This window comes from Cloeon dipterum, chromosome 2 (genome assembly GCF_949628265.1).
Source record: "Cloeon dipterum chromosome 2, ieCloDipt1.1, whole genome shotgun sequence".
Classification (NCBI taxonomy): domain Eukaryota; kingdom Metazoa; phylum Arthropoda; class Insecta; order Ephemeroptera; family Baetidae; genus Cloeon; species Cloeon dipterum.
The window spans coordinates 23,701,773-23,722,918 of NC_088787.1; the positions used below are offsets into that span (position 1 = coordinate 23,701,773).

General features: G+C 39.1%; 5 protein-coding genes and 1 non-coding gene across 9 annotated transcripts; 3 read left to right on the top strand and 3 right to left on the bottom strand.

The window, feature by feature from the left end:
* Positions 1-125: 125 nt before the first annotated feature.
* Positions 126-6,021, bottom strand: LOC135938061 (heterogeneous nuclear ribonucleoprotein A1-like). Of its 2 annotated transcripts, none has more exons than XM_065481566.1 (7): positions 5,860-6,021; positions 4,932-5,182; positions 4,742-4,862; positions 3,986-4,199; positions 3,837-3,929; positions 2,939-3,241; positions 126-2,022 (listed from the first exon to the last, which is right to left on the bottom strand). In XM_065481566.1, the coding sequence occupies exons 2-6, from the start codon at positions 5,159-5,161 to the stop codon at positions 2,949-2,951; spliced, it is 951 nt and encodes a 316-aa protein (XP_065337638.1). In that variant the 5' UTR covers positions 5,162-5,182; positions 5,860-6,021; the 3' UTR covers positions 126-2,022; positions 2,939-2,948. The 2 variants fall into 2 exon arrangements, with proteins under 2 accessions (XP_065337638.1, XP_065337637.1); XM_065481565.1 differs by having other exon boundaries at positions 2,939-3,253.
* Positions 6,022-7,716: 1,695 nt separating this feature from the next.
* Positions 7,717-15,110, top strand: mle (maleless). Of its 3 annotated transcripts, XM_065481562.1 has the most exons (16): positions 7,717-7,939; positions 8,008-8,177; positions 8,294-8,628; positions 9,085-9,131; positions 9,188-9,417; positions 9,921-10,091; positions 10,484-10,895; positions 11,228-11,467; positions 11,752-12,170; positions 12,301-12,513; positions 12,574-12,748; positions 12,870-13,046; positions 13,199-13,656; positions 14,127-14,446; positions 14,568-14,803; positions 14,973-15,110. In XM_065481562.1, the coding sequence occupies exons 1-16, from the start codon at positions 7,855-7,857 to the stop codon at positions 15,032-15,034; spliced, it is 3,750 nt and encodes a 1,249-aa protein (XP_065337634.1). In that variant the 5' UTR covers positions 7,717-7,854; the 3' UTR covers positions 15,035-15,110. The 3 variants fall into 3 exon arrangements, with proteins under 3 accessions (XP_065337634.1, XP_065337636.1, XP_065337635.1); XM_065481564.1 differs by lacking the exons at positions 7,717-7,939; positions 8,008-8,177 and adding an exon at positions 8,975-9,031 and having other exon boundaries at positions 8,557-8,628; XM_065481563.1 differs by lacking the exons at positions 7,717-7,939; positions 8,008-8,177; positions 8,294-8,628 and adding an exon at positions 8,641-9,031.
* On the bottom strand, positions 9,509-9,623 carry LOC135938227 (U4atac minor spliceosomal RNA). The gene has a single exon (XR_010574641.1). It is a non-coding gene; the product is annotated as a U4atac minor spliceosomal RNA (small nuclear RNA).
* LOC135938062 (uncharacterized) lies at positions 15,019-16,584 on the bottom strand. The gene is made up of 3 exons (XM_065481567.1): positions 16,383-16,584; positions 15,999-16,255; positions 15,019-15,507 (listed from the first exon to the last, which is right to left on the bottom strand). Exons 1-3 carry the CDS (start codon positions 16,540-16,542, stop codon positions 15,139-15,141), a joined length of 786 nt encoding a protein of 261 aa, XP_065337639.1. The 5' UTR covers positions 16,543-16,584; the 3' UTR covers positions 15,019-15,138.
* LOC135938064 (E3 ubiquitin-protein ligase sina-like) lies at positions 16,575-19,118 on the top strand. Its single transcript, XM_065481568.1, has 4 exons — positions 16,575-17,485; positions 17,559-17,739; positions 17,802-18,054; positions 18,544-19,118. The coding sequence occupies exons 2-4, from the start codon at positions 17,560-17,562 to the stop codon at positions 18,891-18,893; spliced, it is 783 nt and encodes a 260-aa protein (XP_065337640.1). The 5' UTR covers positions 16,575-17,485; position 17,559; the 3' UTR covers positions 18,894-19,118.
* A 566-nt stretch (positions 19,119-19,684) lies between these two features.
* On the top strand, positions 19,685-20,899 carry LOC135938065 (E3 ubiquitin-protein ligase SIAH1A-like). The gene is made up of 3 exons (XM_065481569.1): positions 19,685-19,896; positions 19,961-20,216; positions 20,557-20,899. The coding sequence occupies exons 1-3, from the start codon at positions 19,717-19,719 to the stop codon at positions 20,868-20,870; spliced, it is 750 nt and encodes a 249-aa protein (XP_065337641.1). The 5' UTR covers positions 19,685-19,716; the 3' UTR covers positions 20,871-20,899.
* Positions 20,900-21,146: the final 247 nt, after the last annotated feature.

A 21,146-nucleotide genomic window follows, 5' to 3' on the forward strand; every position in this document is an offset into this window, starting at 1 on the left:
GCCAAGTTTTTAAATAAATGCAAAGTATAAAAATATACTTTCCACAAAATTACCCAGTTTTACCAGTTTTGAGTGAGATGAATTAATACCCATTTCTAGGTGGTAGCTCACAATGAGACGCTAAGTTATTTGATAATACATTTATTAATTAAAAATATACATTCCTGAGCATCAAATCCACCCGTACTGCTAGTGATCAGAATTTAGGTTCAATCCATGCCTTGGGGGCTCGAGGGGAGTGCAACAGTAATTATGCCTCCTCGCGACGCCAAAGCAAACAATCTACAATGCACTTAATCGCGAGCACATGCCCACAATTAACACAGAAATGCCCATATTTTTAACATGTGTGTGTGTGTGTGTGTGTTCAGTAAACTTGCCTCTATGTGTGTGTCTGTGTAGGTTTCTTTGTTGACAAATTTCATTTTGCTTTCTACCGTATTATGAATAATATGTTTACGCATCCATAATTTATTTATAGAATCCATGCCTAGGCTACTAAAAATCAATAAGATAATTATAATCATTGTACTTGTATCAAAGAGGGGAATTCTGTAGATTTGTCGGAAGAACGCGAAAAGAGTAGTTTCTGCTCTTGTGGAAAGAAATTATCTGCGCGGTTCGCCAGTTTTAGGTATCTGCAATTTGGTACAAGTACAAGTGGTGCATATTATTCTTGCCTTTTTATAAAGAATATTACCACACTTAGCAATTAAGAGAATAGAACTGTGAGGAAAAAACAAAACGCTCTCTTTAGCAGCAAATATATAAAAATTTGTTCCCACAACTTGGTAAGGAATCATTAGCGTGTGTGTATTTCGGTGTGATTTAGTGTGTAGTACATCTCTCTCATAAAATATAACCGGTTTGTTGTGTGGTGATGGGTATCGCACACAACAACGCAAAAAATCAACAATATTGAATGAGTAACAGTGCTTTAGACTGCGCCGGCGACGCCTCACCTCAGCGCCAACACAACAGCTAGTCTGCAGATCTGTCCGGCACTGACCAGACAGCAAGCCTGTTGAGGCTGCGGACACAGCGGTCGGGCCGGGCCCTGAGGCAAAGGTATCGCGCCCAGCGTACAAAAACGAATAGGTGCGGAGAAGGGGGCGAGCAAGCTGACGAAATATAGATAATAAACAACAACTTCCTTCCTTACGTGGCTAGCAGTTGGTTAGTTAAGTGTGTGTGATACTATTTTTAGATTATATATAATTTTACGTACTCGATTTTTCTGACATTTTTCCATTAGAGCTGTTCAGTATGTATGTTTTTAGTGTGTTATCTTATTAATGCATCTGATAGAACAAGACAAGAAACTAGACGGACCTTGGTTTTTTTAATAATCGTCGTGAACATCTTCTTCCCCCTCTTGGCAAAAATAGTAGTGTCTGTGTGTTATTATTAATTTTTCCTCCTCTTGTGTGTGTTGTTGTTGTACAGAGTAAAAAAATTGATGCTCTCGTCGCTGCTATTTTCACTAAGCGCTCAGTCAGTCCGTGAATGAATCATTCTAGCAGTCATTAATTGTAAGGCACTCAATGGGTACATTACAAATGGCAGGATGAGAAGCCAAGTTTGCGACTGCCGGGCCAAAAGGCCGCGCGCGAATGCCGCGATCGCTCTAATGGTATAATAAGCGTACAAATACAACACTTTTATCAAACAACCGAGGCTCTTTCTCGGCGGGGAAAAAGCGCCTCTCAACTTGGTAAAATAAAGTTTAGCACCTTATGGTTATTACTCGCTAAAACTAAACTGCGACTTACGACCTAGATGAATAAATTGTTTTCTTTTCGCTTACTTTCGCGCATGACTTTTGTCAACAAACTGTTTTCTGTCAGGCGGCTTTTGGATGTTCCGCGCTACTTGCTGCTTGCATTGTTGGTAGGATGGTAGTGGTAGTAGTGGTGCTTTCCCTGCCAATCGTCGCTGTGTGTACATGTGTGTTCAGGTAGATCTTATTTGGCATTGAGAGATGATTGCGATGGATGATGCTGGGGGCAGAGATCTAGCCACCTTGAGCAACACACAAACCACACACAAAATAAGCATCATACTTCCTTTTTAATTGTAATAGATAAGTACTAGATGTTTGCATATGCAAATATCAAGACAATCCTAAATCTTATTAACATACAAAAACTGAAAAAACATGCAATAATATCCTGGTTAGTTTGATTTTGAAACACATGACCACTCTCCAATCTCTATAAGTTAGCATGGCAAAACTTGCTTATAACAGTGATTATCCAAATTGGTGAAAAAAGCTTTATGTTAAAATTTTGAATTTCAGTTGTGAAACCATCATATTAGATTTTCTAATATTTTTAATTAAGCTCCACAATAGATGTGCATCACAGCACACAACTCAAACTGGACGTAAATACAGCAATATTGAATTCAGCAGTTCTTTTGTACCTTTAGTTGCTGCATAGTGTGATATAAACATACTCTCAGGTTTCTTAACATTATAGAAACATTCACTTCTTGTTTATAAATTATTTCAACACTAGCAAAGTAGGAAAACATCAAATTCCATTTAATTTGAGTAAAAATTGTGTTTCTACACTGCGCATTAGTTCTAGAACAATTGATATAATAAATGCAATAGAGCTAATATGTCATGTGTGAAGCAGGCACCAACTCTATTGCGTGATAGTATTGGTTTTTGGTTTAACACGGCCTGCAGTGCATGGACGCCGACCCAAAATTTCATAATAACTATAATTTCACAATAAAAGTGTTGCCATGTAATAGATTAAGTTGGAGTTGTTGTTACTAGCGCTTTATTACTTTTCATTTTAAGAAATTGCTGGAAGTTTAAGCAATAGAAGCATTTTGTAACGAATCCAGGATTGGAAATAAAAAAGAAAACAAAAATAATAACAATTCCATATTTTATATGATCCTGAGATCTGAGTACACAACTCACTTGGAAGTCTTTAGGCCTTAGCCACGGGCCTCTGTTGCTGCTGCCCGCCCTTGCTGTTGTTGTACTTGCGGTAACCACCGCCCTGCTGGCCACCGCTGGGGCCGTACGAGCCGCCACCTTGCTGGTGGTGGCCATACCCGTTGCCGTAATAGTGCATGTTGGGGAAGTGACCGCCGCCACGGCCCATTGGCGCAGGGTACATGTATCCGCCGCCGCGGCCACCGCCAGAGGGCATCATGCTATCATAGCCACCGGCAGGGTAGAAGGGAGGAACCATGCTCGGGTGGAACGGACCGCCATACGCTGTGAAAGCAACTGTTTTGTCAACATCCAACAGTTGGGGCAAAAATCTCATAGTTAGTACTAGTGCATTGAAATAATAAAAAATATGCAAAAATTTAACAACTTAAGCCACAAAATGTAGTCTTAAATCATGGCAACAAGCAAGCCTGATGCTACAGATTCTAATCCATAGCAACCGCATGCTTTTCTAAAAACCAAATGCAAACTTAAAATTACGAAAAGCGTTTACTGTGGAATCTACCAAAATGTTAAGCGTCATTAACTTCCTGATAAACATGTTATCCTGATATTCGGGAAATATTTTGTATTTACAACCTGTAATTGCTACAACTAATTTTAACATCCAGCCATAATTTATAATAGAATAGCTTGTATTGGCATCAAGTTCGTTTCAGAATACACGTTGGGTTTCAAGTATTATTTACCACTGTTTATTTTTTGTTTCTATTTCCATGTAGCATTAAGTTAAAACTTATAAAAATTAATGAACTATAAAAATGTCTATAGAATAATTTACTTGCGGAAATGTGCGAGTATGCAATAATTATCAGCACAAAACCCTTGAATGTAATTGGAAAAGGATAGTAATACTTACAAGGCATCAATTTCTTCATTGGTCCACTTTCAACATCTCTCAATGACTTCTTTGTGTTGACAGTGACTCCGTTGATGTCATGCTTGGTGGCAACTGGAGCAGGATCCAATTATGTTAGTTCCATTGGTAAATCGTCCTGGCAAACTTACAAACAATCTTGTCCACAGCATCAGTGTCGTCAAAGTAGACGAAACAATACGGTCTTTTGGTGTTGGTCTCCTTGTTGACAGACCAATAGATCTTCTCAATGTTGCCAAACTGCTTGAAGTAGTCTTTGATTGCGTCTTCTGTGACGCTTTCCTCTTTCAGTCCTCCTACATACAAAGTCTTAGTCGTTGAAGCAATATCAGGTGATTGTTGCAGCTGTAAAATGGCATTAAAATAATGATAATTCAAAGCGTTTAGCCAGACTACATTTACGTAAGGATAATTGAATGGGAACATATTTTTTGTTCTCTAAAATATTACGCATTTCTAGAAGCATATGGATGCAAAAACACAAAAACGAGAAAAACATATTCCAAACATTTTATCGCATTATATTGATTTCCATGATGTGAGGATTGTGCAGTAAATACAATTCAACTCTACCTCTCCAATTAACTTGGTTTAAGTTAATGGAGAGTTACGACCATCTAAATAAGCAATACATGAACATAAGAGTTATAGTAAAATTATTGTAAAAATAAATTAGTTTGGCTGTATTGCTAAAAAATATGAGTAATGAGTATATAAGTAACAACAAAAATGTTTTTAAAATGGAAATTGTTACTAACTTTCACAATGATAACGTGGTCAATTTTTGATCATGGATGCACGGAGTATTCACTTTAAATTGTTTAATATTTTTAATTGACTCTTTCAACGTAGTGATGTCAACTCAAATAAGTTCAAAAATTACTTACTCCTTTGGGAATTGACCTCTTGGTGGTGATCTGTTTGGTATCCAGCTTATGCGGTCTTGCCAGTTGCGCCGCATCAACGCACTCCTTACTGGCAAATGTGATGAAGCCAAACCTTCGCGACCTGGCAACACACGCAACAAAAATGAGTACTTGAGTGGTCAGATAGGCAATAGCAACAATGGATGCTTACTCTTTGGTAGCAGGGTCTCGCGCGATCGAGACTTCCACGACCTCTCCATACTTAGTGAAGAGTTCGCGGATGTTGTCCTCAGTGGCTGAGGAAGGAAGGCTGGCGACGAAAAGTTTGCAGGACGCCTCTTCAATAGCCTCCTGCGAGACCGGCGCGTTCTGCCGTGGGTCACGCGGAGACCGCCGGTAACTCTGTTGACCGTGGTTTGTAGCTGTAACTGCTGCTGCCATGTTAGCTGTGTAATTTGTACTCTGTTAACAAACGAACCGTTGAAATTATACTAGGGTGTCAAAAGAAAAGACTTTTTAAAACTAACAAGCTGATTATTTCTAAGCAAAATATATTCATTGTTATTGGTTGCATTGTGTCCAAAATAAGTACATCATACATAAATAATGTTTGTTTTTTCTTTGCCTCAGGGGAACCTGAGGTGCACGGTTGCCATTTTTAAATGGTTTAACATTTAAATTTCTCGATTTATCATATGTATATAACGTTGCTACTTGTACTAATTTTAACAATTAAGTCCTCAGAGAGAATGAAAGCTTTCAGACAGCACTGGAGAGTTGGGCAAGCCGAAAACAAAAATAGCCCGGCTGCAGCGAATCGAGTCATGACAAAGAGTGGGGCGGGTCGCGGGTCGGAAACAAAATGCACTCGAAGTTGGCCATGCGGCCACATTCTAGTGGCCGCAATCGCTGGCTGAGAGCCTTCCTTTTGCCAAAATCAGTACGTTCGAAGACGTCGGTCTACCGACGCCTACAACCTGATGGATGAAAGGTCGATTTTTGGCCAGGACACATGAGATCTGGGTCGAAAATGTGCTGGGACAGACATGTGCTCTGCTGGCCGGATTATACACTTTTAAGGAGCAAACGCCACACAATTTCCGAGCTCATTTGATTAATGAATGGCTCAGGGTTCTTACCAAAATATGCGGTGGTTTGTTTTTGGCACGGGGATTGCTGTTTTACGACGAAAATGCTGCTTTTTCAGCACTACTCACGCCGGTTTCCTCTTGAAAATGATGTGGAGTGCGTGTGGACATGGAGCGCCAACGTGACGTAGCAGCCAACTTGACAGAATCAACGCGCGAATGAATGGCACAACGAATACAAAACCACGTACCGCTCAACTCATGCCAGTTATTTACCACCACCACCTATTAAAATATGTACATTTTAAAAGATGCCCTGAAAAAAATGGATATAAAAATTAAAATTGCCCAGAACCTTATTTTATACATAATTATCTTACAAAATCAAACCTATAGCATGAACTTGTGCACCAAAGGGTAGTAAGGAAGGCAAATGTTATACGTCATTGAAAAACTCAATGGTCTCAATGATTTTGCAAGAATTTGCAACACTTGCCGTCCGACTTCATATTAAAATGGCCAAAGAAAGTCGTTTTTATAAATATTTTTAAAGAATGAAGATTATACAGGACAGGTTGGTAATTACATAATATCTATCTTTTTTTGCTGCTGGTGCTGGTTTGTCAATATAATTCCCCTCTGTTTTCTACTCCCCTGATTTGTATCGCATAGACGCATAATATCGCATTATTTTGCTTCTGCATAGTGATGGGAATCTTTGAGAAAGTACCTATCGAGAACCGATAGGTAGTTTTTTTTCACTACCGAAAAAATATCGATAGGTTAACCGAAAAACTATCGATAGTCAATTAATCGATAGTTTTTAAAAAACCTTTGAAAATGCGTGTTTTTAATCCCGGAAGTAAAAAAACCGGTTAAATTTGGGCGCACCGGTTTCAGCTGGTAAAATAGGCGCGCCGGTTGCAGCTGGTAAAATGGGCGCACCAGTTGCAGCTGTTTAAATGGGTGTGCCGGTTGCAGCTGGTAAAATGGGCGTGCCGGCTGCAGCTGGTAAAATGGGCGTGCCGGTTGCAGTAAATTTAAAGTTCGCGCCTAAAATTGTGGAAAACTGTTTATTTCATTTATTTATTAAAGGTGGCAGCACTCGAGCACTCATGATTGCTCCCTCTACCCTTATTTAGAAAATAAACAAAACAACTATGACGTCATGCCATTTCTTTTGTCTTATTAATGATGACTTTTAATTGATCAATTACTTTCAATTTGTAATTATAGAGATAAATTGCTCAACAGGAAACTCATATAACAATATTAATTTACTTAATTTATAGTATGTATAATTGATCAGGATTTTAAGTGCATGCAATTAGCCGCCTTTCCAGAGTTGGTGTCACTTGTTTACCGCATTAGTGTCAACCACCTGTCTCGGCTGTCTCTAGCTGTGTTGTGATTGAGTTTATTATTGCTTGATTTGTTATTATTTATTTTGTTACTGTTGTGTTTGTTTTAAGTATGTGCAATGTGGGAGTGACGAGTGAGCGAACGACAGCTGTTAAAATGGGCGCGCCGGTTCCAGCTGTTGAAATGGGCGCGCCGGTAGCAGCTGGTAATATGGGCGGGCCAGTTCCAGCTGTTAAAATGGGCGGGCCAGTTCCAGCTGTTATAATGGGTGGGCCAGTTCCAGCTGATAAAATGGGCGGGCCAGTTCCACCTGTTAAAATGGGCGCGGCGGTTCCAGCTGATAAAATGGGCGCGCTGGTTGCAGCTGTTAAAATGGGTGTGGCGGCTCAAAAATCATGAGATATTTTTTCCGATAGGTTTTGACCAAAAATATCTAAAATCGATAGGTGATTGAGAAAAAATACCTATCGAAATATCGATATTTTCACCGAAAAATATCGATAGTTCAAACTATCGATAGGAAAATTCCCATCACTACTTCTGCATAGACACAGACCACAGACAGTGTTTGAGAATTACGTAGTCTAATACATAGTCGAAACTCGCATATGTACACCTAAATTGAGTGATTTTCAAGAAATCTAGTATTTTTCTTGGTAATTCTCATAGGTCAATATTATTACTATGGCTTCTGAAGATGTGAAAGCGTTTCTCTACGGCTGGTGCGGTAAGCGGAAAGTTACGCCGGAGTACGACGTCAGGCCTACCGGTTTGTATACAATAATATGATAGTAAATTTGAATCTGATTTTAACTTTATCGTAAAATCTACTCATAGGCCCTAAGCATAGGCAGCGATTCTTGTGTGAGGTGCGTGTGGAGGGCTTCGATTACGTGGGGGTGGGGAATTCTGGTAACAAGAAGGATTCTCAGTCCAATGCTGCGAAGGATTTGGTGCAGTACCTCATCCGCCAGAGCTTCCTCAAACCCGATGAAATTCCTGAAGGGGTTAGTTTGTTTTTATTATAAATCATCTAAGGATTACATATAGCTTTGAACACAAATAATTGAATACACAAATGTACACAGTTGTTCACTCTCGACAATCAAAATTTAACTTGCAGTGCATGGGTATTGGAGCCCCAATGCCGAGCGCCCCGGCACCGATGGGGCCTCCAGGGGGTGGCTTCTCGCGCCCAGTCTTCCAAGAGGGTATGGGCCCCAACGATCTTGGTGAGGCCTACCGGCCAATCAACCGAGAGCGTCCAGGCTTCAATTTTGAAGCTCAAAGACAGGCGGAGGCCAGAAGCGTGGAGGAGGCAGAGGATGTGGACATGAACGCCAGTATCCATGGCAACTGGACTGTCGAGAATGCCAAGTCTAAGCTGCATCAGTACATGCAGATGAATCGAATCCAGGCAGATTACAAATATAAAACAGTTGGGCCTGACCATAATAGGTGAAATTTTGTGATGATTTGATCAAAGGTTTTTTGCGCTACTTTGTCTTATCATCACTTAAATATATTTTGCGTTTTTATTCATTACTTAATCTTGTGAATAGAAATGCAGAAATGTTGAAAATCAATTTTTGACGTTTGAGATGTTTTGGGCTGTGTTTGGATGCGTGTGATCCCAAAAACAGTTTCTGTTTTGATGTTTTCTCGTGCTGGAAAAGTTTTGAATTAACTTTTCTTGCATGATGCTTTGTATAAAACCTGTTAAGAGAACGGAAAATGCTTAAATTTAATAAAAAAAAAAACTGCATAGATACATGTACTTTTAAATTTAAGCATTTTCCTGCAGGTATGAAATGGCCTAGTGAAAATCATGTCAGCTCAAAAACATCTCATCCTCTTGAAAGTAAATAATGCCAATCTTGCTCCAAGGAGAATTTTTCTAATCTCTCGTTTTAGGAGTTTCCTTGCTGAAATGGGATTCTATGTAAAGGAACTCGGCCGGCGTATGTTGAGAACTAAGATGTTAAAAGTGGAAATAATAACTCTTTGATCCCAACAGACATCAGCGCGCATGAAACGGGCTCAAACAAACAATCTGCGTCCAAGAGCTGCGCCCTCTCTTTGGTCAGGCAGTTGTTCCACTTGGGAGTGATTGAGCCCTTCAGTGGCACCCTCAAGAAGAACAAAGATGCTGATCAAATGAAGCCGTATCCAGTTGTTCTAGCCCCAGATCTCCAGACACAGATCTATGATACTCTCAACGACTTGGGAGTCGCGCCCATTTCAATAGTAAGTTCCGAAAGTTTGAGCGTAGGGGTAGGGCAATTATATTGGCTTTAGTTATTGATGTGTTTATTTTAACCCCTTGTTAAGTAAAGGGGCTCCCAAAAATTGCACCTCACTTAAAGTGGATGCGGGGTTAAATGTTTGGTGTCAGCAAAAATGCCCTCACTAGACGTTCATTGGACATTCATGCTCCCCAAGACAAGGAAGAACTCTGTGGGTGTTACAATTTGTGTTGTGATTTTCTGAATAGGCAAATCCTTGTCAGAAGTTACCTCATAAAATGTACTCACTTACGTTATACTTATTGACCATACAATTCTGACAGTTCTACAAAAAAGAATATGGAAACATCTTAATATTAAGAAGAGAAAAGTCATTATCAGATAATAAATAGTATTTAATTTAAAAATAAACTTCTAATTTATTTTGGAATTCATCGTCTGCCACCTGGTGGCAGTTACATGAACTATGAATCAATGTTCATAAAGGGTGTCTGATGATTGCAGCCAATGCAGCCTCCTGAAGTACCAGTGTCCCTTGTAAGTGCTCAACACTTGGATGACCTTTTTCCGCCAGCTAAAACGCAAGTAGCTGGCGTGGTCAGCTGGGCACCGCCAACATCAAACTGGAATCCATGGACTGGATGCAATTTCGAAGAAGAAGACCACTTTTTTAATGTAGGTGTACATTTTTCAATATTTTTTCATTATTCTTTCTCAAATCAAGAATCACTAAACGAAACGGTATTTGCTTCAGTGATAATGTACTTCACTTTTTGTCTTAGTCGCACTCAAATATATTTAATGGAATATAGCTAGTTCAAAGAATGTCTCTTACTTAAATGCATTGAAATCCTTTTGTGTTGAGACTGCCTTAGTTGCTTTTTATGCATTTACTCGCCTAATTTCAGATGTTAATCATACTTTTGAATAGGTTAACTTCTAAAAGACTTTCCTTGATCAAGTCTACTTATTTAGTTTCTTAATGATTCAGTCAAATTTTCCATGGAATCCTGGATAATATGTTATGTGAAAAGCAGCGTCAAAAGTTATATCTTTTGATCCATCAGGCTGACTTGGAGAGAGTGAGCGAAGACCTGGCGCAGACACACAGGGAAAAAGCGCAGATGGACAACGAGTTTCAATCAAGGCTGAAGGAGCGCGACGCTCTGCCAGTGTCTGCGCAGCGCCGGACAATCATGGAGGCTATCAACGACAACCCTGTTGTGATCGTGCGTGGAAATACTGGCTGCGGCAAGACCACACAAGTGTGCCAGTACATCCTGGATGACTATATCCAGTCGGGACAAGGTGCCCACTGCAACATTGTGGTCACTCAACCACGCCGCATTTCAGCTGTGTCCGTGGCCGACCGAGTTGCTTTTGAGCGTAACGAGCAGCTCGGCATGAGCACTGGCTATAGCGTCAGGTTTGAGTCCTGCCTGCCCAGGCCGTTTGGAAGCATCCTATTCTGCACTGTTGGTAATTAATGAAATTATAAATAATGTTTTCCTCAATTATTTATGATTTCCCTAAAATATAAGTATCAAGTTTTAGACAATATGATAATATTAATAGCAAATCATATAAAGATTAAACGATACAAAATAATTTTCTAGTTAACAGAAATGTTGGTCAGTGCATTCATTAACTTGTATGAGTTATTTTAAGCCAAACCATGAAAAAGATATTAATTGATTTTACCGGTCAATGGTACAAAGCTACGCTATTAAGGGCTCTAGGAAGTTTTGTATTTTTCGCATCAACCACTGGAGTAATTCTCACTGTTTTTCCTCTTTATTTTTTCTCAACAGGTGTGCTCCTAAGAAAGTTGGAGAACGGCCTGCGCGGCGTATCACATGTGATCGTTGATGAAATACATGAGCGAGACGTTAACTCCGACTTCATTCTCGTCATTCTGAGGGACATGGTGCACTCCTTTCCTGACTTGAGGATCATCCTTATGTCAGCTACAATTGACACTACTCTTTTCAGCAATTACTTCAACAACTGCCCTGTTGTGGAGGTACCAGGAAGGGCGTATCCTGTCCAAGGTAACTCTTCAAACAAATTGGACTCCACCATCAAACATGAAGCAGCTAACAGATTTTTTTCTGGTTGAAAGACTCACTATATTATTGTCCGAAAAACATTAAAAATTCATGGCGAGTTACAAATTATTTCAAAATTTTCACTGCCTCGTCGGCACCATTTTCGGGTGCAGCACCACATAATGAAAGTCTGATTTATTACCAACAAGGATGCTAATGTCATATATACATAGTGAAAATTTTTCTATTATATATATTAATGTTTGAATTCGGTTTGCTTTCTCTAGAGTACTTCTTGGAAGACACTGTGCGGATGCTGAACTTTGTACCTTCAGCTGAATCACGGCGGCGCAGCAAGGAGAAGGATAAGGAGGAGGGCATTGGCGAGGATGATGATGAGAACCTGAACAAGCGGGTATCTGACGAGTACTCAGTACTAGTGCGCAATTCAATGGCGCAGATGAATGAGAAGGAGATCAATTTTGAATTGATCGAGAACGTCTTGGACTACATCAAGGGGCTCAACATTCCTGGTGCAGTGCTTGTTTTTCTGCCAGGCTGGAATCTGATCTTCGCCTTGCTGCGCCACCTGCAGCGTCACCCGACTTATGGTGGCAGCAAGTACTGCATATTGCCTCTACACTCGCAGCTGCCCAGAGAGGATCAGAGGAGGGTCTTTGACTCAGTCCCTCCCGACGTCATGAAGGTTAGATAAAACAATCTGAAATAAAATGTTTATCTTGATTGTTTAATGGGAACTAAAGTCTTTCTTGTTGCACTAAAAATTTAAAGCTTTACTAATAATTGCTCTGCTAATTGCTTAATTCCTCCATCAGATTATTTTGTCTACTAACATTGCCGAGACATCCATCACGATCAATGATGTGGTCTTCGTGATCGACAGCTGCAAAGCCAAGATGAAGTTGTTCACATCTCACAACAACATGACCCACTATGCCACTGTCTGGGCTTCAAAGTCCAACTTAGAGCAACGCAAAGGACGTGCTGGTCGAGTCCGACCTGGGTTCTGCTTCCACCTTTGCAGCAGGGTGATTAAACTTTTTTAAACATTCATTTACAGTTTTTAATTGTAAATTTGGTTGTTAAAGGCGAGATTTGAAAAACTAGAGGAGCACATGACACCAGAAATGTTCAGGACACCTCTGCATGAACTTGCACTGTCCATCAAGCTCCTTAGACTAGGCAGCATCAGTCACTTCCTTAGCAAGGCTCTTGAGCCACCACCTTTGGACGCTGTCATAGAAGCTCAGGTTCTCCTCAAAGGTATAAATCATACTTTGGTGTTCTGTGTAAAATGAAGAAATATAAATAATTTTGCATCTCCAAGAAGTAAAAATTTGTACTTCATTCAATGACTTTCTCTTATGAATTAAATATTTTTCAGAAATGAAATGTTTGGACTCAAATAACGAACTGACTCCTCTTGGCAAGATTCTGGCTAAATTGCCAATCGAACCAAGGCTAGGAAAAATGCTTGTTCTTGGCTGCATGTTCAAGTGTGGTGATGCCCTGACCACAATTGCAGCCAATAGCTCCACATTCCCTGACGTGTTCAACATTGGTAAGTAGATAGTATTACAATTTTTTTTTCTGTATTGTCACGAAGGTGGTTCTATTTGTTTTGTCCAATTTTGAATCCTTTGGTGAGATATTATTTGAAATCAATCAAAAGAAGTCACAAAACTTCTCTCATTGGACTCTATTCTGTTTTAGGAGTGGACCAAAGACGGCTGACTTACCAGCAAAGGTCGTTCGCAGGCGTTCGCCACTCAGACCACATCGCCATGCTGAACGCCTTCCAGTGCTGGGAGGACGCGCGGATGAATGGCGAAGAGTCTGAGATGCGGTATTGCGACTCGAAAATGCTGTCTGTGCCCACCCTGCGCGTTACTTGGGAGGCGAAGAACCAGCTGCGTGACCTAATGAGCAGCATCGGCTTCCCAGAGGAGACGATGGTGCCGCAGATCTACAATTACACGGGTCCTGACTCAAAACTGGACATGGTGGTGGCTCTGCTCAGCATGGGCCTCTATCCTAACGTGTGCTTCCACAAGGACAAGCGCAAGGTTCTCACCACCGAGTCCAAGGCAGCGCTCATTCACAAGACTTCAGTCAACTGCCACAACGTTGGACAGGAGTTTCCATTCCCCTTCTTTGTGTTTGGTGAAAAGGTATGCCTACTTAATTTTGATACAATAAATTGTTACGTGTAAATTTAAGAGATGATCATACGTCATTTTAAATTTTAATTCATCATAAGATTTGTCATTTTTTGGTTATGGTATAAAATCAGAGTTTGAGATAGCATTTAATATTGTAACAAAAACTGGCAGGTCTTGTTACATATTAATTTTACTAATATTATATAACAGTTAGAGAACTATTATTTCTATTACGATACTTTCTATAACCATTCATTTCTATTACTCATGTGCGGTTTGGGAAATCTGGGATATTTGACAGAAATTTATTACAATACCCTTCTAATAATGAACACATCCGTTCAATTGGTTTATTCACATTTTGGTGCTTTATCCCTAAATAATCACTTTACAGGTTAAAACATCATGCATATTAAGGTTTTGAAGATTTCTAAAATGAAGTGTAACACTTAAAAAATAAAGTATTTTTCTCCTTACAGGTGCGCACTAGAGCTATTTCTTGCAAGCAGACGACCATGGTCAGTCCAGTCTATCTGCTGCTCTTCGCAGCACGTAAGGTTGAGTTTGTGGACAACGTAATCAGACTGGACAACTGGATTAACCTGGAGATGAAACCAGAAGTGGCCTCTGCAATCGTCGCTCTGCGTCCGTCGCTAGAAACACTGGTCATGAAGGCCGCCTCTTGTCCTGAGGGCGTGCTTGAATTGTCTCCGCAAGATGATAAGTTGATCAACACCATCAGGAACTTGTGTAAAATTAACTCCTGCCGCCATGAAATGGAACAAGTCTCTATGTCAGGGTAACTAGGATTTAAACTAATTTATTTTGGTGGTTAAGTTAATGTAAAATACAAGAATGAACTGTTGTTTTCAATTTCGATTGCAATTATTGTTAATATCAGGATCCCATGATTTTTGCAGATTTGTCTCAAAACGGCCTCCAAGAGGACACATTTTTGGCTTTGGTCAAGATGGACCTTCCGCTCCTAAAATGGCTAGGGGTGGTGGCAACTTTGACAGCAGAGGTGGTGGCTACTTTGACAGCAGAGGCGGTGGCTTCCAGAATCGTGAAGGTTACGGCGACCGTGGTAACTTCCGTGGAGGTTTCCGGGGTGGTTATCAAGGAGGTGGCTTCAGAGGAAGAGGTGGATTCAGAGGTTAGATAAGTAAAGTTTGAGCTATTATCATATTTTTTTCAGAACATATAAAAGTAGTCATTATTAATTTCAGAATTAAAATTCATTTGGCATGGTGTTATTATTTTCATTCAGCTGAAAACCTTACTGCGTAGTCTCTTAATTAAGATAAAATTTTGTTTGGTTGCAGGAGGTTTCCGGGGAGGATTTGGAGGTTATCAAGGATACAACGGACGAAGAGGTTCATACTAGAAAACTAAATTTACTATGAATATTGTATCACACTCAAATTCACAAATAAAAGTTAAAATGTAAATATCGAGCACAATCAGGCATTCCTTTGCCATAGTTTATATTCAAACACTATCCTTGGATAGGACTCTGGCTAACTGTTCAATGGCCGCGCACTGTCGATCAGCCATGGTTTTTATGTCCGTCCTGATTTTGGCTAGCATAGCGATTTTCATTTCCTCGTTTTTTCTATACGCCTGGTAAAACTGTTTAAACCATATGGGGTAATGTAGCTCCTCTTGGCTAGCGGTCGGATTAAGTGTACTGAGCACCGCAGTTGGCTCTGTTATGATCTTGATGGTCGGCTGGGTGGGTTCTGCTCTAGTAGGAGTGTGGCTCAGAGTAGGCATTTCATTGATTATACTCGCGTTGCTATTGTAGTACCTCCTTGGCTCGGGGTCGCGCACCTCGTCCCCAAGTATACTGCACATCACCTGAAGGTTAAGGAAAAGTTAATCAAGTTTTTATATCGTTGATATATTAATCAAAGTACGTCTAAGATACATTAAAATATTAAACTTAAAATTGAAGCAGTGAATATATTTCCCTTCTTCCCTTTTTTATGATGCAAAAAGAAATTATTAATTACATATGTCAAGATTGCAGCTTCATGCCCAATTTTTAATTTTTAGTAAAATAGTGAAACTTGCTGCCCACATCATCCATATCCACCTTCCATTAGCAAAATAATGGATACAATAATTATAACTATTCAACTACATAATATAACTTGATAATGAACTGTGAGATATCCAATGACTTTCACTTATGTTAAGGACAATAATTGTTTAAATAAATATACTTTTTTCTATCTATCTATTTCTATTCAGTTAAGCTGTAGAACACGCCTGGTAATCAAATACGCATATTTTTATGGCTCGCATAAATAATACTTCACGTCTTCTTTGAAGTATTGCGTACGTGCCTCATAGAATGCCCATTTCTTCTTGGACGCAGGGCCCCGGCTGCTGAACTCAACCTTCTTGAAAGTGTTCTTCAGACTGCGCCATTTGGCCATGCAGTTCTCACTGACGTGGACGCTGCCAAACTTCAGGTTCAGCCTTTGCGCGATCCCATCCCAGATCGTTCCCTTGTTGGTGTCCGGCTTTTCCAACTCTATCTGGTTTTCTTTGTACTCCTGAATGAGGGCATCTGTTTGCTCCTTGCTCCAGTTCACCTTTACTGTAATTGAATTCGCGGGGTTAAAAGTTTAAAGAGCCGAAAAGTGAAGGAAATTTAATGATCAAGTTCGAGAATGCACTCGGAGCAGAGCGGAGTCGGCCTCGAGCAGTCGCGAGTCGAAGAATACCTTCCGTGCGCGCCTTCTTGCTCTTCTCGGGCACGGCGTATTCGAAGCACGACTCGTCGGGTAGGATGACAACCACATTTTCCGGTGAGGGCAATCGCTTCCTTCTCGCCAGGAGCGTCGACCCTAAAGAATTGAGCGATTCGTTTACGTTGTTGGCCATTGTCTTTCAACCTTTCCTACTTTTCGAACAAGCTCATAGAACTTGTTGACACGCCCATTTTCCAAACCAATTACCCCTACTACCTCGTTTGGTGATGATGGCGCGAAAAGCATACACCCCAAGAAAAAAAATTAACCATGAAACGTAACAAACTATTGGCATCGTCGAATTCCATTCCTGACTCACATTATTTATTGTGCTTCAGGCTTCAGAAGATAGTTCGCGAGATTTAATATGATATAAATAAATTATTTATTGATAATATAGCCCTAAAATTATCATAATTAGGGGATCACGTAAAAATGAAATATGTGTATTATCAGACTGTCTCAGAAATAAATTGGTTGCAGTTTTTAATACTACATATTTTATGCATTTTATTATCCCTGATTGGGTTGTTTATTGGGGTCATCCGTTGATATTGTATATACATATTCTTGCTATGTCATTAACTGATAAAATAGGAATAACATGTTTTTGACGTTTTTTTTTTTAAATTGAAACCTATTATTATAATAACATATAAATTTTACCTCATCTTTTAATTTTTTAAATACATTATAACATGATAAATTTGCAGATTGTTTCAGAGCACATTTACCAGCAGAGCCTTTTTTAATTGTTATAAGAGCAAAAAAGGAAAAGTAGACCCGGGGTTTGTTTGAAATATCGAAAATACGCAAAAAGATAAATACTGTATAATGTTAAAAATATTTGGAAATATAGTGTGCCTAAGTTTAGTATTTTTCATGTTCCATTTATTTATATACTCGTCCCTTCGTCATTTCTTTGAAAACATATATTCCATAGGCTTGAAAATATTGCAGTGATAATATCTGTGGTAGCGCTGCCAAAGCTCTCTGTTTTAGCTGTCTCGTGTATTATAGGTATCTAAAGCAGAGCTACTTTAAAGCGACAGTTGGCGTAAACGTTAATACTTAAAGTAAGTGATAGAATTAATTTAATAATTTTCATTCTGCATAAGACGATTCTAAATTTGTACCCCTTTTTTAAAGGATGGAACCAAATAATCTTCTCGAATTATTTGAGTGTCCCGTTTGCGTGGACTACATCCTTCCGCCGATCAAGCAATGCCAAAACGGTCATTTGTTCTGCCTGCCCTGCAGTAATAAGATGAAAAACTGCCCCATCTGCCGAATCACCATCACCAACAATCGCAATCGCGCCATGGAGACCGTGAGCTTGTGTGTGCGACTTGAAAACTTCAAAATTTCTTATACATTATTTCATTACTTCAGGTAGCGAGATCGATGAATTTTCCGTGCAAGTACCAACACTTTGGCTGCAAGAAGAAAGTTAAATACGATGAGAAGCTTGAGCACGACAAGAGTTGCGCTTTCAATCCTTGTTACCCCTGCGTGGTAGCTCAATGCAACTGGCGTGGTCCCTACCATGAAGTGCCACTCCATCTTGAATCTGAGCATAAAATCATTACCAATCACTCTGAAGGAGCCATTTTATTTCCTGTAAAAGGCATTATAAACTGTCAGGGTGAGCATTTTTTGGAATTTCTAAGAATGCAATGGTTCACGCGAGTCTGCATTTTATTTACAGAAAGCAATAATGCCATTGGTTATTATTTTTAATGACATTAAATTGTAATTATTTTTATTTCAGTTAAATAGAAAAGTCCATTGAAATACTTTCGGCAGAGAAAGAAAAAAAAGTAACCAATTTAATGGGTGCGAATAGTTCAAATCAATCTGATTCATAGCAAGTTAGGGTAATTTCTGAATTGTATCACAATTATTTTCCGTGTTTACGTCTTGAGCTCTTATATCATATAACTCAAACTTAAACGCCACCACATGATTTCTCATTATTGTTGTTTTTTTCTTAACATATTGTGCAGTTTATGGAGACACTGCGCTACGATAAAAAAACCTGATTATTGAATTTCTGACAAATCTAAATTTAATTTTAACTTTATAATTAGCAAAATTAAAATTACACTGCTTTCAATATTTAATTCTTATTTAGGCTGTGACCAATGGATGATGTCGGCAAGTCGTCATGGTCGGTGCTTTGTGGTGGTCCTCTCTGAGTTGCCCCCAGATAAGCTCATCGCCTTAGTCTTCTTCGTTGGCAATCAACAGGAATCGGGAAGCTACCGCTGGGCATTGGAGGTGGGCGGCAGCAATAAGTCAATAAAAATAGAAAATATGAAGCCGACCTCAATCCTTGATATCAAGAAACTGAGCGTCAGCGGAAAAAATGCCTTCGCCTTCTCTAAGAGTGACGCAACACGTTTTTCCTCCAAAGGAACGCTCAGTTTGATGGTGTCCGTGACAAAAACGTCTGGTCCCAAATTTACAGCTAAAAATTCCTAAAGTGCAGAGGAGGATGTGTATGTGTTAGGGATGGAGTTGAGATTATAAAGTATTGTAAACCCCTCTGAAAAGTAGAATATCTTGGAAATATTTAATGATTTATAATTTGCAGTTAAATGTGTATGATTTAGTCATTAAATAATGTTGAGTCTTGAAAATAATGGCTGATTTTTTTATACCAAATGCTTCTGTTAAGATTCTAAGGCTTAATTAATAAACACAGTAAATCTACGTAGTTGATTTTTCATTGCAAAAATTGTCACAGTTCACAAGGATATAATTTTAGTTAATAAGAGTAAGATTTTGACCCGGCCTGAAGGTGCAGGTAATTAATGCTGGTAATTAAATCATAAATATATCTCCTATTATTGAAACTCACTTGCAAGCATAATTTCCCGCTAAACCAAAAGCAAATGTAGTTAATAATCTTTACAATCATTAGAGCAAAGCCCCAGATTAAAATATTTTTTCGCCATTCGTTTTTGTTCGAGACCATGACTTCAAAATCAAAATAAAAAAGAAATTATTTCCCCTCTCGCTTTTATGATTTGAAAAACCATGAAACAATATTATTGGTAAAGTACTTTATTGTGTAGTGATTGGTTCTGAGACTGCGCTGTTAACAATTTTACTTTGAAAATAAGTATTGCTGCAGTTTTAACACAGGACTCGAGTCTAAAGGAATGAGCTGTGCAGTGCTCGTATGGTCGCATTTGAATCAATTTGAACTGTGTGAAGGTAAAAATGAAATATAATAAGTTGCGTTTTTGTAATATGATATGTCTTATTGTCCCTCTTCAGAGTCCTAAGAGCGACGGGAAGGATGGATGCCAACGAAATTTTAGAGCAGTTAGAATGTATCGTATGCATGGACTACATGGTGCCGCCGATCAAACAATGCGAGAACAAGCACTCGACCTGCTCGCCTTGCAGGGCACAGTTGCCGACGTGCCCCTTATGTAGGGGCAAACTGACTGAGAAAAGAAACATCGACTTGGAGAAAGTGAGCAAATTAATAAGTTATAACCTGATATCGGTTTAAATCAACGACGGTTCCTAATTAATAGAAGGCAATATTGGTACAATTTCCGTGCAAGTTCAACATGAATGGATGCGATAAGATGTTGAGGCACGATGAAAAGCTCAAGCATGAAAAGAATTGTCCCAAGATGCCGGTTTATTCGTGTGCCACGGCGAACTGTAACTGGAGTGGGTCCATGGGCCGCTTGGCGGAACATATGAAGGAGAAGCATGCTGTCATGCATAGTAACCAGTGCGAGGGAGACATTTACTTCCGGGTTAGCGGAATATTGAACTTGGCAGGTATATATATATATAGGCGTCCTATATATTATCTATTGCCCAACTTTTTTCTGTATTTTCTCAGTATAACAAGATAAGAACGTTTTGTAAAGAAAGAAAAAAGGCCACATTTTAAATACAAAAACAGGAGAAAATAAAATCTTTAGGGATGGAATGATATTATTTTTCAAGATTTTACGGCCAGTATAATGAAATAAATAAATATTTTAATGAAAGTGAGAGCATGATAGATAAAAACGTTGTGATTAAATTAATTCAAAGTATTTTCATAGATATCAGTTATCCCTTCTACATTTGGTCATTGCTATTTAATCTAGTTTTACCCTTTCTATTTAAATAGGTTCTGATCAATGGATAATGACAGCAACTCGCCACGGTCGAGATTTTCTGATCATGATGTCACAACTGCCACCAGATAAAATAATCGCTTTTGTCCTGCTCGTTGGTTCGCCAAGTGATGCGAAGCGTTTCCGATGCAGAATAGCGCTTTGCAACTCAAACAAACGTGGAATTAAAAACGCAAAGTTGAGCTCGATTCTCGATATCCAAAAAGTTCGCCTAGATAAAAATATGCTAGTATTTTCAAAAGCTGACGCACAGAGTATTGCCAATGATGGAGCCATCCAGCTTCAAGTGTCTATCACTAAAAATTAAAACAACCTAAAACCGTTCAAATTAAAACAGCTTATTTCTAAGAAAATTTCAATAATATTATAAATGAGTGATAATTATTATTTGTTGAAGCAGGCGGCACAGCGAAAATACATTATTTTAAGGTAACCATAAAGTGTAATATATTTAGATTACCAATTCATTTAATTTAACGAGACTAAACTTAACGATAAAAGATTTTTAAGCTGTTATGTGCTTTCATGAACATAATAACCCGATTTATATGTGCCACCTCAGACGAGTCGGCTTTCTGAGCAG

Bases quoted from the DNA above. Each gene is read 5' to 3' on its own strand.
- LOC135938061 (XM_065481565.1), bottom strand. From the start codon at position 5,161: ATGGCAGCAGCAGTTACAGCTACAAACCACGGTCAACAGAGTTACCGG. The intron at 4,200-4,741 runs GTAAGTAATTTT...GCCATTTTACAG, and splicing joins AGAGGTCAATTCCCAAAGGA to CTGCAACAATCACCTGATAT. The intron at 3,930-3,985 runs GTAAGTTTGCCA...ATCCTGCTCCAG, and splicing joins TGCTGTGGACAAGATTGTTT to TTGCCACCAAGCATGACATC.
- mle (XM_065481562.1), top strand. From the start codon at position 7,855: ATGGCTTCTGAAGATGTGAAAGCGTTTCTCTACGGCTGGTGCGGTAAG. The intron at 8,629-9,084 runs GTGAAATTTTGT...CTCTCGTTTTAG, and splicing joins GTTGGGCCTGACCATAATAG to GAGTTTCCTTGCTGAAATGG. The intron at 12,171-12,300 runs GTTAGATAAAAC...TTCCTCCATCAG, and splicing joins TCCCTCCCGACGTCATGAAG to ATTATTTTGTCTACTAACAT.
- LOC135938062 (XM_065481567.1), bottom strand. From the start codon at position 16,542: ATGGCCAACAACGTAAACGAATCGCTCAATTCTTTAGGGTCGACGCTC. The intron at 16,256-16,382 runs GTATTCTTCGAC...ATTCAATTACAG, and splicing joins CAAGAAGGCGCGCACGGAAG to TAAAGGTGAACTGGAGCAAG. The intron at 15,508-15,998 runs GCACGTACGCAA...CTTAACCTTCAG, and splicing joins AGAAATGGGCATTCTATGAG to GTGATGTGCAGTATACTTGG.
- LOC135938064 (XM_065481568.1), top strand. From the start codon at position 17,560: ATGGAACCAAATAATCTTCTCGAATTATTTGAGTGTCCCGTTTGCGTG. The intron at 17,740-17,801 runs GTGAGCTTGTGT...TCATTACTTCAG, and splicing joins GCAATCGCGCCATGGAGACC to GTAGCGAGATCGATGAATTT. The intron at 18,055-18,543 runs GTGAGCATTTTT...ATTCTTATTTAG, and splicing joins AGGCATTATAAACTGTCAGG to GCTGTGACCAATGGATGATG.
- LOC135938065 (XM_065481569.1), top strand. From the start codon at position 19,717: ATGGATGCCAACGAAATTTTAGAGCAGTTAGAATGTATCGTATGCATG. The intron at 19,897-19,960 runs GTGAGCAAATTA...CCTAATTAATAG, and splicing joins GAAACATCGACTTGGAGAAA to AAGGCAATATTGGTACAATT. The intron at 20,217-20,556 runs GTATATATATAT...CTATTTAAATAG, and splicing joins CGGAATATTGAACTTGGCAG to GTTCTGATCAATGGATAATG.